The sequence below is a fragment of the Diplotaxodon limnothrissa genome, linkage group LG12, assembly GCF_057381915.1.
Source record: "Diplotaxodon limnothrissa isolate DT_005_m linkage group LG12, D_limnothrissa_male_GT1.1, whole genome shotgun sequence".
Lineage (NCBI taxonomy): Eukaryota > Metazoa > Chordata > Actinopteri > Cichliformes > Cichlidae > Diplotaxodon > Diplotaxodon limnothrissa.
The window spans coordinates 7,888,271-7,905,193 of NC_140607.1; the positions used below are offsets into that span (position 1 = coordinate 7,888,271).

Here is a 16,923-nt window from a genome sequence, read left to right on the forward strand (position 1 = left end):
CAGAAAAAACTGTAAGTTTAGAGGTTTACACATCACATCATTATAATCATTGAGCTTGTCTGACTTTAATCGTCCACTTGATGGCGCAGTAGAGCCAATGAATCGTCACAATGCTTCGAACCATGAGTCGACCAGTTGGATGGAAAGCTTCAGTTCATCACAAGGCTTCATCTCACCATCACTAATGAAAGCTCTTATAATTTGGCTGCTATTAGAGACCATTGATTTAGTCTCTCTTTGGTTACTACGTGGATCTTTTTTCAGACAAATTAATGAAAAAAAATATAATAAATGGAAAAACAGAGTACAAATGTGGACAGTTAACTGGATATTACAGCGCGATTTCAGTGCATAAATACATAAATACAGGTCTGAGACGTAAGTGGTGCAATATTGATAGAGCTCACATGACTCCGTCCTGTTCGTATCCCAGAAATCCACCAGGATTTTAGTGCCTCATATACTGCACAGGTCATTGGCACACCTGAGATTCAGGACGACATGCTAAGCAGTGCTGTGTCACCATCAATAATACACCATATTAATGCAAGGTACAATTACAGCTGGGCTCCGCCACATTTTATTTTAACAGAGGAAATAAAATATGCAGAGCTAGCTGAGTTGGTTGAAATTCAGTTGCTACTTTAAGAGAATTTCATACAAGAATAATTGAAGATAAAATAGGTTATTAAAGCTGTCATCATTGCTTCAGTGCCATATTCTCTCTGCTGTAACTCCGATTTGAAGAGGGCTTGTTTAGGCAACAACTCAGAGCACTATACGATCACTGCCGGTCACTTAGGTGATTTGTTATAAATGTGAAAACAGCTATGCAGGTTTAATGCAAGGAAGTCTTTACTCAGTGTTTGGCATGGGTCCTAAATGAAGGAGGGGTAGTCTGTCAGTCACTGCATTCCTCACCTGCATGGGAAACTTCCCAAACTGGAAGTTATCAGAAACATTGGAGACAATACTGAATCCACCAGAGACAGCTGGGACAGGTCCTAGTCATTACCATACAGAAAAGAACGGATTTATTTCAGTTCAGTTCAAATTAATAAGGTGAAGAAAAAACAGAGACTGCATCTTATGTGTTTTCTATTCTATTCTAGTAGTTTTAGAATCCAATAACTACACAAACAATCATGGCAGTGAGGTGTGGAGGGCCAGGAGTGACAAAATGAATGAATTAAATATGCCATTAATTATTGAATTAAATGTTTCATTATTTAATTAAATGCCCATTCACTTCACTAGTGTTTGTAGTTGTTGTTGAGAAATGCCCACTGAAAGAATGGCCACCAGGGCAAGTGCCTGTAATCGGATTACAGTAACTCGTTACTTGTAACGCATTACTGCCCATCTCTGTTGAGAACAAATAATGTAAATGAATAATAGTGTTCAAATTGTTCGTTAAAACTCTGCATATCTCAGAAAAACTAAAAAAAAATCAGCTTTCTTCACTCACTTCTTTACAATGCAGCCATTACAGTCTTCTTTGATTGGTCGCTGCAGGATTGCCATTCTTCTCATGTTTAGTTTTTTTTCCTATCAGTGCTTTAATTCTATGAAATAAATTTTTCAAAGTCACTTTTTGCTTTCACTAGCTTGTTTTTAGTGTCCCACTTTTGGATCTTCTGAACTCACTCTGATTAAAGTTGTCATTGTACTAATGTTATTCATGTGCAGCTGACTTCACAGCTGTGTGTGGGTTTTTTTTTGCTTTTTTGCAACTTTTTGTGATATCTAAATGTTTAACCTGTTCAATAACATTATTACTATTCAGTGATTATTATATATGATTATCACTTGGCTACGTGAACATACATAAATCTGTTCAATCTCAGCGACACAAGCATGTCTTCATGCGCACACACAGTTTCTACTCCCATTCATTCAGGTTTATATTTACAACTTTTACAGGACGAATGGACAGCCATCACTTTAAGGAAAAACAAAGAGAGAGAGAGAGAGATTATAAGTTCAGGGCAGGTCAGTTTTTATAGAAATGCATAGATGTGTGTTGTACTTCCATCTGGCTTATTACTTTCTAATGCAGGGGAAAGACATTGGCAAAGAAACACCTACTACATAAATAGTTTGATTTGAAGTTGCTCTTTTGAGTCCTCTCTATTGACTCTGACATCCTGCTGTTAACAGTTTCATGGTATTGCTTTGTTTGCTTTAAACAAACCTCACAGGGTGGTAGAATATGTCTGCGGTGCAGAGGTCCTTGGATCGCCTCTCTGTTGTCTTTGTTGACAGCAATGAAGGTGGTGAAAGAACTGCTCACTCCTGATTGGACACTGAGCTGCACCACCTTCTCCTTCACTCCTCCATCTTGCTGTCCTCTGAGCTCTCTCTCCTTCATCTCCAGGGAACGAATCAGAGTGCAAGCACCCAACCTGTGGACTGTTAATCTGCAGACAAGGAAGAAAACATTTACAGTTCTAATGTTTCCTATTTTTGCTACATTTGTACATCACTGACTTTTCTGTTTTTCTGTGCTGAGGGTGCATTCTTTTTATATTAGAATTAGTAGAGTTACAGAGGGTATATAGAGTGTGAACATAAAATAAGAGCTTGATTAGGCTGTAGAAACGGATGAAAATCCAGTAAAGTGAAGAGTGTGTGTGTGTGTGTGTGTGTGTGTGTGTGTCTGGCAGGAAGTGAAGCAGGAAGTCTGAATATAGCTTGTGAGCTTGTGAGAGACGTTTCAAAAGGAAAACAGAGGAATTAGAGAGTGAAAGTGCTAAGAAATAGTAATGAAAATGATATTAAATAAATGTCTTAGTGTGTTAATACAGGTGCCCATGGACTTGGCTCAACCTCAGATGAGTACAGCGGCAAAATGATAGATTAACATAATTGGAACGACAAACAGGCCAGGCTTTGGCTGAAATTTTACAGCTTCACCTCTCATCCTGCCCTTATCCTGAGAAGAAGCTTAAAGGACAGTCAATCTCCTGATGAAGACAGAAAACAGACAGAACAACACCGTAGATTTGAAGAATTAACAGCAGGCAGAAGACAGTACAACTGACCTAAAACACTGAAGGGTCCAGCAGCATGTATGTTAATGGAACATGTGCTCTGAATTACAAGCTGGAAAGTGTACCAGTGACATGACTGTGTGAAAGCACTGCATTGGACTGTCTGAGTTCATATTTGCCATGCTGGGAGTTAACCGCCAAGAAAAGACTGAAAAGATGAAGAGAGAATGAACAGAGAAGAAGAAACGGCTGATTTGGGCCTGTGTTTGATTTGGGAGGCCACACAGGAAGCTGTGAGAAGAGGGGACGAGGACCGGTGAGAGGTGAAGGCTGGACGTGTTCAAGTGAAAGTATAGGAAAATTGGGTTGAAAATTGAGGCTGAACTTGTGGGGTTTAGAAATGTCCAGAGCATCGCAACAGAAAGGTGAATTAAAAAAAAGAGAGAGAGCGGGATGAAGAAATAAATAAACTAATAATACATAAATGAATAGAAAAATCTTTTGTATATGGCGAGGTGCTGTGGGCACCTAAGTCTTTGATAGTGTAGAATTTTCAAGTCAATACCATGGTTGCATCTACTGAAAATCTCTGTGAAGCTTAAATCTCAATGACCTTGACTTCAAGGTCAGAGGTCAACTTTTCTGAAAATCAGAGGAGTTTCACATTCATAACACAGGTATGTCTACTAGGAGGCTGAAGGGTAGCTCTATATATTTATAAACAATCAAAAACAACAATTATTACGCAATTTATTTCCAATTTGTATGGAATTTATTTCTGTAAAGGTGGTGTTTTAGGTCTGATTGAAGGACTGATGTGATGGTAAGGTGTCCACTGCTGCGCTTTGAAGATTGGTAGGCTTTTTTTTTTAAATTTTCACAAGAATTGCTACTTCCCCTAGAGTTTTGGCCACTCCAACAATCAGAAGATTTCCCTATGAGCAAGCATTTAGCGACAGTGGGAAGGAAAAACTCCCTTTAAAAAGGAAGAAACCTTCAACAGAGCCAGGCTCAGGAAGGGACAGCCCTCTGCCACGACTGGTTGGGGTGGGGGGAGTGAAAATTAAAAAAAAAGAAGCCAAAGTGATCATTTTTGGAGCAGCTTAATTAATTTTTGCATTGTAATTTGCTGTTAATGTCATTTTCCAACTCCAGTTTGTATTTTTATCACTTTTGTCCAGGGTGGAAGATGCCATGCTGGAGACTGATTCAGTATGGTCTTTCAATGTTGATACATGGGAACCTTTTAGAGAGGCCAGGGCTGAAAAAGGGATGCCGGAGAACCTGAGAGGGTGTTATCCGCTGGTGTGCATCCAAGGCCAACATCTGTTTAATTAGGCTGACAAATAAGCGTTGGCCAGCTTCTGGTCCTCGTCTAAACATCATTAACTGTTCAAGGTCATCCAGACGTGTAAGTATTATGTATCTTGTCTCCAGGGATTCATGTCCTGTCCCTGGAACAGAGCCTTTATATTGTTCTTCCGTCTTAAATGTCCAGCGCTGTTGCTTGTATTTGTCTCCAATGAAATAGTTTTCAGTGTACACGCCAGAGTCTAGCACATGATCTGGTGGCTGACCCTGAGTCTCTATGATGAATTTCAGATAATCATAGTCATTCTCCGAAGGGTAGAGTGGCACCCCTGTAGCAAGCTCCACAGCCACCAGCCCCAGAGACCACATGTCACTTGCTTCATTGTAAGGAAGGCCAAGCATAACCTCAGGTGCACAGTAACCAACCGTCCCCACAAAGTCACCAGGTATCACTGCAGACGCAGGACATGCGAGGCCAAAGTCTATAAGTTTGACTTTGATGGGAGACTCATGGCGGTTTACAACCATGATGTTTCCAGGTTTGAGGTCAGCGTGCACTATTCCCACAGAACTCAGGTGGGACAGAGCATTTGTGATTTGACCTAAAATTGGCCTGACTTCGCTTATGGGGAGACCCTGTTTATTCCGGTCCCCTATGTAGTCCCACAGGCATTGATCAAGGAGTTCAAATTTCAGGCAAACCCGCTGTCCGTCGTGGAAAAAGCCGTTCCATTGAACAATGTTGGCGGCATCTGGATCCAACCTTCGCAGCTGCTCCAGGATGAAAATTTCCACATGTGCCTGTTGCAGAATATCAGGGTCGCTCTTGTTGACTTTAATGGCAACAGCTTGGTTGGTTGTTGTGTCGCGGCATTTGGCTACAATACCAAAGCCCCCTTCTCCGAGGAAAGCCTCTACCTTGTAGTGCTTTCCCAAAATGCTCCCTTTAACTAATTCAAGCTCATCTGAGCTGAATGATGGACTGGCTGATGTGTGGACGAATACTTGCTGAGAAAATTCAACCGAGTTTTGAAAACTGCAGTTGATTTTCTGTGATCTCTTGCTTTCCAAGTTTGAAGGGTGCTGAAAGACCACAGGGTTTTGTGATATTTCAGCACTCATGTCAATGCACAGGGAACTCTTAGGGCTGAAAAAGGGATGCCGGAGAACCTCCGAGGGTGTTATCCGCTGGTGTGCATCCAAGGCCAACATCTGTTTAATTAAGCTGACAAATAAGCGTTGGCCAGCTTCTGGTCCTTGTCTAAACATTATTATTTGTTCAAGGTCATCCAGACGCGTCAGTTTTATGCATCTTGTCTCCAGGGACTCATATCCTGTCTCATACTGAAATTGTTGGTCAGTCTTAAATGTCCAGCGCTGTTGCTTGTCTTTGTCTTCAATGAAATAGTCTTCAGTGTAGACGCCAGAGTCTAGAACATGATCTGGTGGCTGACCCTGAGTCTCTATGATGAATTTCAAAACATCATAGTCTTCATTTCCAGGGTAGAGTGGCAGCCCTGTAGCAAGCTCCACAGCTACCAGCCCCAGAGACCACATGTCAATTGCTTCATTGTAAGGAAGGCCAAGCATAACCTCAGGTGCACAATAACCAACCGTCCCCACACGGTCACCAGGCATCACTGCAGACGCAGGACATGCGAGGCCAAAGTCTATAAGTTTGACTTTGATGGGAGACTCATGGCGGTTTACAACCATGATGTTTCCAGGTTTGAGGTCAGCGTGCACCATTCCCACAGAACCCAGGTGGGACAGAGCATTTGTCAGTTGACCTAAAATTGGCCTGACTTCGCTTATGGGGAGACAGTGGTTTTTCCGGTCCCATATGTAGTCCCTCAGGCATTGATCAAGGAGTTCAAATTTCAGGCAAACCCGCTCTCCGTCGTGAAAAAAGCCGTTCCATTGAACAATGTTGGCGGCATCTGAATCCAACCTTCGCAGCTGCTCCAGGATGAAAATTTCCAATTTCGCCTGTTGCAGAATATCAGGGCGGCTCTTGTTCACTTTAATAGCCACAGCTCGGTTAGTCATGGTATCACGACATTTGGCTACAATACCAAAGCCCCCTTCTCCGAGGAAAGCCTCTACCTTGTAGTGCTTTCCCAAAATGCTCCCTTTAACTAATCCAAGCTCATTTGAGCTGAAGGATGGGTGAGCTGACATGGTGAAATGTGTCGGCTTGGTCGGTGAATTGCTAAGTAAAATTCTCTCAAAACTCTCCAAAAAGGGTTTGCTTGCTGTCAGGTCAAGGTCCGTTGAGCATTAAAGTTTAACAGAGCAAAGCTCCTATTTAAGGGTTTTTTCTCTCAGCAAGATGATGACATAACAAAGGATCTATGTCATCATCTTGTGATGTCACAAGATGTCACCTTTTTTCACAAGATGCATTCCATTTGGATCAAAGGCATTCTATTTTTTCAGTTGAAACACTAAAAAAAAACAATGTTTCAACAGGCCAGGCTGCATTTTCTGCTGCGACATCTCAACAGGAGATAATAAGATAAAGACAAGGAAGACTGGTGATCTATCCATATCAGCAACATCGGCAGGTTTCTAGTGCAGGAAGTAATAAATTCAGCCCTCGTGTTTGCACTACAGGTTGCTTTCATGAGTATTTCTGTTTTTGTGGTGGGGGAATTTTTCCTCGTTCCAACGATGTAAACAAAAACATTAATTGTGCTTTCCGCAATGACTAGTAATCATTTTGTCCTACTGTTCATTTACAGAACAGGAAAGGTTTTGTTTGGTTATGATTGTTTTGCAAGAAATACTTCAATCACAGTGGGGTAGTCTTGATTAAAATGTTATATGAGAACTGTGGCACCATGTGTGACCAGATATTGGCATGTAGTCGTCGCCAGACTGTCATCAAAAGTGTGAAGTTTGGGACAGACTGGACAAAATACATTTTTAGAGATGAAAATCTTATGTCCAGTGATAAATGATCAAAATTCCACCACAAACATGGCTTTGATGAAGATGTCCCTTTCTGAAGTAACCCCAAAAAGTTCCTGAAGTAACCAAATGGAATTTAACCAGTGACCTCTCACTTTGCAGGCGAATGTGTAAACCAGCGATGCCTGGAAAACACTAAAACTGTGCCAAAATGTCATTTTACATTCAAATTGGCGGACTTCCAGACTTCCTCTTTGGATTGGGTTCACTGAATCTGTGTGTAATAAATGTCATACACGTATTTCAAGCTGTAAATAAGTTGTTAGAAGTTCTTTAAAATTTCTTAAGTGGTGCTGTAGATCCATTTCCGCAGTGCCAGTCACTTTTTAAAAAAAAGTACATTTTGACCTGATGTGAAGAATGCAAAAAATGTCATTAGTTTGGAAGCATGTTTGGTATATGATATACTTGCCTGACTAACAATAATTTATTATTACTATTACTACTGTTGTTGTTGTTGTACAATGGAGCCTTTCCCCTGTGAATGACCAGCTCCCAGCTAAAATGTGTATTTTGTGCCATTTATAAGGTCAGTGCTTTATCATACCTTAAACTGTGCAGGGTAAAAGCCTCAGTTGCTGGGAAAAGCACAGGTGTATTAGAGTTTTTCTGAATTGCTAAAACACTAAACCCCATTGTAAAAACTAAACTGTCAACTATGAAAACTCTTTCATCAAATCAGTCCCACTGTTGCCAAAATCTTAAACACTATTCAAAGCTCAGTCTCCCATTTAGCAAAACTCTAAACACAAAACACACTTAGCAGTGTGGTGCACCTGTTGTCGTGTGAAGGCTGTGTGCAGTAGTGATGTCTCCTGTGTGTCGAAGCTTTGAAGCGTGTGTCGGGTAATCTCGTGGTAGTTTTGTAAAGCGCGTATCGAGGCTTGCTTTGATTACGTATGCAGTGATGTTCGAGGCCTCGCGGGCAGTCCGTACCACGTGACTGATTCAGGAACTGGCTCGCCGGTTTGCACCAGATTCTAAATAAATTGGGCAGCAAAACACAGCTGATTCCCCGTCACATTGTGTTGTGGAATTGAATTACGTCCCAGTTACATACTTACTTGAACATTTCTCCTTCGATGGAACCAGCAAGGAAGAGAATATTTGTCTGACAACATTTAATCTCATCTCTCCTAATAAAGTATGCACACAGTAATAAATATCACAAATGATAAGTACCATAATATAAATCAACAACACCACAGATCTTATAATCTGATTTCTGTCTTTTAGTTTATTACAGTTTTTTCTGAATGCCTAAGCACATTTTTTGTAACTATTGGCTAATTTTGCAAAACTCTTCACACAAATAAGAAAACCTGTCACCCAATAATCAAAACATTGTAGTTCTCTTGCAAAAGCAAACACAGCTAGATTAACTCTTCACACCTTCGTAAAAATGGTGTTTCCGTATCAAACAGTACACACAAGCCATCATCTACTAAGCACACAATGCGCCAACTGCACACTGATGGTATGAATACAAAACACATCTGGCTTTTGCTTTCTCTGTGCACAAGGTAGGCTATGTCAGTTTGAGCTCATACTTCTGTCATAGATCCATAAGCATAGAGGGATCCAAACTTCAAGTACTGGTGTACTTGAAACACATCAAAACAAACACAAGTGTTCATTTCCAAGTATAGGATTATTTGCAATCGCCATAATGACTATATGGGTTACTTGGTCTGCAGTGAACATGCTTCCTCTGCCCCCAGCATCTGGTCATCTAGCAATTCTGTAAAGTAACAATTTCAGTATTTTTACATCAATGGTATTGGTGTGTTTCTCATTGGCATATGGCAGTGCTACAAATCTTTGTGCGAAGTGACTGTACTAACCGATTCTCATTTCAAGATGTCCTTATGGTACTTGCTACAGTGTAGCGGCTCGAGTTAGGCTGGACCCGTTGGCCAGCTACCCTCAGGGTCATTCCACGGTTGATTACATGGTTGATTACATGGTCCACTATTGTCATCAGCAATTCTATTTCTTACTCTTCCTACCCTTCCTCTCCCCCCTCCTCATCTTCCTCTCCCCCCTCCTCGTCTTCCTCTTGCTCCTCCTTGTCCTTGTCGTCCTCTTCATCCTACTTCTTCACCTCCACGTCCTCTTCCTCGGCCTCCTCTACTTCTCACTCTTTCTGCTCCCTCCATTGTACTCCGCACACACAGCTTACCTGTATTATAGTGCTTAGGCTGATTGCAAAGTGAACTAATTATCTAAAAAAGTTTTCACATGTGAAAGTGTGCCAGACAGTTGGCAAATTAGTGTTAATGATAGCCATACATGTGTATACTTTTGCTAGGAGTGTGTTGGAAATTTGGTAATTGAGTGTTGTGCAGTGAATTGTGCCTACCGTTTTGCAAAGTGTGTGTTACAAAATTGCAAACTGAGTGCAAAGCAGTTTATGTGCTTTTAGTTTTGCAAACTCAGTGAGTGGTTTTGCTATAAGTCTGAATAGTTTTAGAGATTGTGCTACAGGAATCACAGTTAGGGTTTAAGCATTCAGAAAAAACTGTAGTTTTTGAACGCTCAAAATAAGCGTCACACTTGCGGAAGCCGATATACCCGCCGAAACGCCGTGCATTTATCGAGACTTTCAACCCCAGGTAGGCTAATTATCAATCTTCGGATCCACATTATGTCAGCAGCTCCACCGTGAACTATGTTAAAAACAAACACCGCTCACGCCTCACAGATGACAGCTTACAGTCCTGCGTAAAGATGAAAGTGACTTCATACAGCTCCGATTTGCAGACGCTGTGCGCAGAGATTCAGGAGCAGAAGTCCCATTGTAAACATATCACGGCAGACCCAACGATGTTTCCATGAACACGCTTTACAGCTTCTCTGTATTGACCACTTTTCACACACGGTTGCTGTATGCATACAGCCGGTGTTAAAGCTCACAGCCCGACACATACCAACACAACAGCATAGAGAGCACAGACGTTAAGGCGCCGAGGCGTGATCGCGGGTGCCGCTCAGGTGCGTCCGCCTCCCCTGCAGCGGCGCTGCAGACCACGCCCCGCCACACACATTAACCAGGTAAAATACATATTGTCAGGGTTCCTGGGTCGGTGACCCAGTGTTTTCAGTTTTGTTCATGTTCATATATATATATATATATATAGCATATAGTAAACAATGAATCTGTAAACGACAGCTGTTGACATTTTTTAAAAATGAATGAAAAAGCATATTTAAATAATCAACATACATGATTTAAATATAAACACACACGTGACAAGAGACAGAACGTGTAGAAGATATATGCAGAAAGAGCTTTCAGTGGTCAGCTGATAACATGATATCTAAAAAATACATAGCTCATTTTCCTGTCTGTTAGTTGGACATGCTAACCTGTTAACAAGCTCCTATATTCACCCATACAGTTTGTAGATCATTTTGCTAAAATAGGTAAAATCTCCACTCTTTCAGGGCACTAATAGGCTAAAGGCATATTACAAAAGGTCATTCATGTATTCACAGATTCTCTGTAGTTATTCTGCTGCTCATTCACCTGTAAAAACCACACCAATCATTATTTCAACAGCCTTTTTATTTTGGAACAAAAGCATTTGACGATATGACTTACAGGACGTTACCAAATTCATGAAGCTATATTTGTGAGTTTATTTATCAATATCAGTTTAATGTAAACAGACTGATGTAGTAATAGACAGTAAAATGTTGGTGCGTGTGTAATATATGAGCGTTTATGTTTCTCTACATGGGTAAAAGTACTCCATGTCGCCCTCTGGTGGTAGCAACCAACTATGAAAAGAATGGATGTTGGAGCTTAACTAAATGATAAAAAGTTTTATTACTTTGTATTACTTTCTTTAGTTTGGTAAAATTTACAGTTTTAATCCCGTAAGAAAATAAATCACTATCATAGAGAGGGATATTAGTAATTCGTTTGTTAATAACACTTTGTTTGTGTTTGCTAATGTTTCGACAGGAAAATGGTTTTCTACAAAGTTGTTTCATGTACAGAGTAACACACACACACACACACACACACACACACACACACACACACACACACACACACACACACACACACACACACAGACACACACACACACACACACACACACACACGTATGACTTTGCCGGTTTCAGCTGAAACAATTTCAGTGTTTCAAACCATGTTCCAGGATTTTTCCTTCACCATTTATGAGGTTTCAAGAAGAAGATAAACGACAGATATGAATGTTTGAAAAAGTTATAGATGAAAAGATGAAAAATACTCAAAGGATAAATTCAATTGGTTTATTGTTTTATGAATAAGTTGAAAAAGAAAAAGTTAAACAAGTAAATAATGAAACAAGGTAAAATGAAGTAAGAACAAAACGTTAACAAGTAAATAATGAAACAAGGTAAAATGAAGTAAGAACAAAACGTCAACAAGTAAATAATGAAACAAGGTAAAATGAAGTAAGAACAAAACGTTAACAAGTAAATAATGAAACAAGGTAAAATGAAGTAAGAACAAAACGTTAACAAGTAAATAATGAAACAAGGTAAAATGAAGTAAGAACAAAACGTTAACAAGTAAATAATGAAACAAGGTAAAATGAAGCAAGCACAAAAAGTTAAGTAAATAATGAAACAAGGTAAAATGAAGTAAGCACAAAAAGTTAAGTAAATAATGAAACAAGGTAGAGGAGAGAAAACCCCAACAATCCCCTCTGAGCACGCACTAGGCGACAGTGGGGAGGAAAAACTGCCTTTAAACGGGCAGAAACCTCCGGCAGAACCAGGCTCAGGAGGGGACAGTCAACTGCCGGGACTGGTTGGGGAGGTGAACAGAGGTGGAGCAAGACGAGGCTACACCTGCTGAGGAAGCAGTAGAGTTCCTCCTCCAGGGCCAGCGGAAGCGTTTGTTCTTCTTTTTCATGCAGTTTTCTACAAGAGCTTTTTTTTCCAGGATGAGGGTTCTCAACTCATCGATGGTTTCTTTGTTTTGTTTCTCAAGCTTCTTGCACGTTTTCTCCACCTCTTCCAACGTTGCTTGTTTTTCTTCAAGCTTTTCCCTGAGCTCTTTGGATGTTTCCTCCTGCATTATCTTGTCCTTGTGCATGTCTGCGTTTCTTTGTTGTACTTCTTTGTACATGTCTTGTAGCTCCTCATTTCTTTTGTGGATATCTTGGAGCGTACGCTGCAGGTCGTCATGTATGTTGTCTTGTTCTTGCTTTTGCGCCTGCATTTCAGTGTGTTTGCGCTTCAAGTTGTTGTATTCCAACAATATCCCCTTAGTGAGCTCGGAGTTGTTTCTCGCCATTTGCTCCATCCTTTTCTGCATGTGCGAGCATTGTTTGTCCAGTTTTTCTTTTTCCCCTTCTAGTTGCTTTTTCTCGTGAAGAAGGTCTTTATTTTGGCGCAGAGTATCATCCACCTTCTCTTTCAGCATTCTGTATTTTTCCTCCGTGACTTTGAGTTTGTGCTCCATGTCTCTTTGCTTTTTCTCCTGTTCTTCCTTCTGTTGGAGGATTTCTTCATTTTTTTTCACAGCTTCATCGAAGTTTGTTTGGAGCAGCCGATTCATTTGGTCCATATATTGGAGATCCCATTCTGTCTTCTCAACAGTAGCTTTGCTGTCTTTAAGCTGGTTGGACATCTCCTTTAGTTCCACGCTCTTTTGCTTGTTTTCCTTAATTAGGAAGACAATCTGCTCTCGGGCTTGTCCAAACTTGATTCCCCAACCCTCATTAATAATATTTATGTCGGGCTGGCGTTTTTGTCTTTCTTCCAGGTTCTTATTTTGCGCTTCCATCTGTCTACACTTCTCCTCCAGTTGAAGTTTCTCTTCTTCAATCTGTTGAATTTTATTCTGGAGATGGTAGTTTTCCTTCTTACTGTCATGTAATGCCCTTTGGACGGCTAAGAGGTCATTTGGGGAAATTGGCCGGCCACGACAGGAAGGAGAAGCGGCGTAATCTTTTTGCCTTGGTTGGTGTCTTGTTGGATACATGTTGAAGGTTGTACACGACAACTCTGAAAAGGTTTCCAAAAGTTTCTGTGGTGAACGTGTGAAGGCTGCAAACACAAATGCTGCGAAGACACGAACTAAAAAACTGCTGTGTGTCACCCCTGTTTAAGGAAAAACTTCAAAGGATCGTGTAGTGACATCATAACTCCGTGAGCCAATGAGATTGTCATGTGACATTTTGGAATGGGGATATTTTTTTTTAAACCGTTTTCAAATTTAACTTAATATTTGACTGTTTCTTAACTGACCTGTTTAGCTGATTAAGAAATGAATTGAAACGAGCATCACTAACGTTATATAACAGACAACAGAAAAAAAAAACAGTTTTTTTTCTAAGTAATAGAGGTATAATACATTTTTTTAAAATTTTTTTTAAATTATCCTACTTTTTATAAGAGGGAACATTATTTAAAGAATATGTATTTAATTGGAAAACTCTCTATTCGTCTAAAGGCTATAACAAGAAAGGTGAGCTTCCTGCTCAAAAATGAAATGACCAAAATAAATGGAGCATTTCTCTGCAATTACAAACTCTGTGTAAACAATCTTGGTTTCAAAATAAGGCTAATGCTGGTGAGATGTCATCACAGGTGTAAATATTACTGCAGATGTTACTATGTCAAAGTTTCACAACTGTCTTATGTTTATTTATGTAGGCAAGACCTACTTTTCACTTTTTTGCTTTGCTATATGTTCTTGAGTGTATTAGTTTGCCAGCAGCACGAACATGTACTAGTGTCAATAATAATAGTACGGTGGATTAGAAAACCTGCTCACAAGTTGAATAAACACCCAGGATTGTTTCATCATTTTCATTCAAAACCAATATTTGAGTCAAAATGAGAAAGTTGTTTGTGCTGTCTGATGAAGAAGAAGCAAAATAAAGTGCAGTTTTGATGTAGATGATGTTGTATACAAACTAGAAGAGGAAGATAGTAGGATCTCTGTATCATGCTTTGTCACTTTGTACCATGTAATTCTTTCTATTTCCACCAGGGGGTGTTTTCAGAGGTGGTAGGTGGTAAAAGAAGAGGTCAGCAGGAAGATGGCGAAGAGCGACCAAAGACCAAGAAAAAGAGGCAGTCAGGCAAAGATGAAGAGTATTATATCCCTTACAGACCTAAAGACTTTGACTCTGAGAGAGGGTGAGGCATTAAACTGTTGCATCTGTTTCTTTAAAAAATGTGAATGGCTTTGTGTTTTATGCTGTTTTGTCCTGTGTTATGCGTCGACAGGTTGAGTCTCGGTGGAGAGGGCAGTGCTTTTGAACAGCAGGCCTCTTCAGCTGTCCTTGATCTCATGGGAGATGAAGGCGATCGCCTTAACCAGCAGAAGAAAATGATGAAATGGTACAAATTTCCCTATGTTTGACTCAGTATCCACCAAATGGTCATTTCAAACTATAATTTAAAGTCTTTTTTCCCCCTTCTTTTTTTAGGGACCGTAAGAGGAAGCGTTTTGTGAGAGAAACGGGAAAAGAAGACCAGAAGAAGAAGATCAAAACAGACAGCGGTCAGGTTATCAGTAACAAGAAGAACAGGAAGAACTTGTATCCTTCCAACAAAAAGCTTCTCTGTGTGCTGCTCTCAATGACCCTCTTCTCTACTCCTATGACAATATTAAGCTGTACTGTGAAGATGTTGTATCACTTGACAACATGTCCAACCCGTTCTCACTCCCAAAGCGTAACATTTTACGCTAGGTGACAAATCGTCACCATATTACGTTTTCGGCTACCCACCACGTTCCTAAATGACGACCTCGGAAAAAAGAGGAAATATGAGAACCGTCTGGACTGAATCTACACATGTTCGCTCTTTTTATTCAAATCGCTTAGAAACACGCTATTTAACTTCATTAAAGTCCTAGTTAAGGTCAGGAATAAGGTTATGGTCAGGGCTAGGGATAAGGTTAGGTTTAGGGCTGGAATACAGGGCTGGAACATCTATTACCGCGGAAGCGTCATTGCACTGGATCCCAGCCATAACCCGCCGCGTACCATAAGAACGCCGAAGGTCTCCTTTCGCGTTCCTCAGGAACGCCGCGGGACGTGACAAAACGTCGACATGTTACGCCTCGGGAGTGAGAACGCTCTGACATGTCAGTTATGAGGAGTGAAGGAAAAAATACAAGATTGATGATACAGGATCTGGATCAGATGGAGAAACAGGCGGAGGAGGCAGGAAGCCAGCAAGAGGTAGGAAGGCATCAAAATGAATAGCACAAACATGTCTGCCTGTTAAATATAGAACATCAGCCACCATGTTTTAACTCAACTCTAAAGGTAAATACTTCAAGTCCCTCTTCCAGCCTTGCGAGCTATAACCTCCAACCTCTTTGTTGTGTCGTGCCTCTCCCAGGTCGTGGCCGTGGCCGACGAGGTCCAAACGTACAGAGCTCCGGTGACCACAAAGCACGCTCGGAGCTGAAAACAAAGGATCAGATCATGAAGCAGCGCAAGAAAAAGCAGAAGCACCAGTTCCTGCAGGGCGGGGGGATGAGGAAGCTCCGCTCCAAGAACAAAAAGTGGCTCGGATAAGTTAAAAAGTCAGGTTTTGGAAGGGGTGGCCATAAGAAAGGCAAGCTGAGGAAGAAACTGGGAGGAGGACAGAGGGTTGATGGTGTGGAGGACATCACGAGGAACTGGGTGATAAGCGTCAGAATCATCTGAGAACATCACCAAAGATTTTCCTGGCGCTTTGTGTGACTGTAGATTAAGGAGAAAATCATTTGTGAATCTTTACACTGCAGAAATGCACGTCACTTCTTACTTGATGGCCTGCTGAACTCTGCGTTTGCCACAGAGTTATGTTTAATTATGATCCACTAACCTGGATTTACTACTTGTAAGCATGTTGGCAGTCTAATAAAAGTGTTTTGGAGCACTGAAATATGTCTTATCAAAATGGTAAAATACAGATATTAAATATTGTGTGCTTAATTTGCAGTTAGTTTCAAAAATCGTCTCGCCCATCTTTTCTTAAAATAAGAGGTGCTCTATAAAAATGACATTAAATTCTGTAAACGTGCTCTATTTGCAATTATTTATCATTACTGTTGTCCAAGTGGTCTCATTTCAAAGTTGAAAGCGAGCATCGGAACGGGCAAGAAAGGCGACTTTTAATTGACTTTGAATGTGTTGTGGTTACTGATATCAGATGGGCTGGGTTGAGAAACTGGCTTAGAATTCCTCTTGCCTTCAGCATGGCCACGCCCCTCTGACTTCTGCAATCAACAAGGCATTTTTACCCAGGGAAATGTTTATTTCGCTTTTCAGTTTGGACTGTTCTCTGTAAATTCCTGAGAAAATTTGAGAAGATCAGGAGTGTCTGAAAAACGTAAAACAGCCCATCTGTCACCAACAGCAATGCTGCCTTCAAAGTCACTTAAATCACCCTTTTTTTTTTCTGGCATGTGATTGGCTGATTAGATATTTGCATTCACAAGCAGCTGAATAGGTTAGTGCAGGGGTCAGCAACCTGCGGCTCTTTAGTCCTTTTAGTGCGGCTCTGCGTGGTTTGGGAAAATAAATTATTTTTTTAAGTAATTAGCTGAAGTGTATTTTATTTATGTTAGTTCTTTTTTAACTTGTAGTTCTAAATTGGAAGATTACTGTGATATTGAAATATAAATATAAAATTA

General features: G+C 40.5%; 1 protein-coding gene across 1 annotated transcript; it reads left to right on the forward strand.

Annotated features, from left to right (window-relative positions):
• The first annotated feature begins 13,698 nt into the window (after positions 1 to 13,698).
• LOC146620818 (ATP-dependent RNA helicase DDX54-like) lies at positions 13,699 to 15,820 on the forward strand. The gene is made up of 5 exons (XM_085367713.1): positions 13,699 to 13,749; positions 14,278 to 14,426; positions 14,517 to 14,630; positions 14,720 to 14,949; positions 15,642 to 15,820. Exons 1-5 carry the CDS (start codon positions 13,699 to 13,701, stop codon positions 15,818 to 15,820), a joined length of 723 nt encoding a protein of 240 aa, XP_085223839.1.
• The last annotated feature ends 1,103 nt before the right edge of the window (positions 15,821 to 16,923 follow it).

Bases quoted from the DNA above. Each gene is read 5' to 3' on its own strand.
- LOC146620818 (XM_085367713.1), top strand. From the start codon at position 13,699: ATGTATTTAATTGGAAAACTCTCTATTCGTCTAAAGGCTATAACAAGA. The intron at 13,750-14,277 runs GTGAGCTTCCTG...TATTTCCACCAG, and splicing joins TAAAGGCTATAACAAGAAAG to GGGGTGTTTTCAGAGGTGGT. The intron at 14,427-14,516 runs GTGAGGCATTAA...ATGCGTCGACAG, and splicing joins GACTTTGACTCTGAGAGAGG to GTTGAGTCTCGGTGGAGAGG.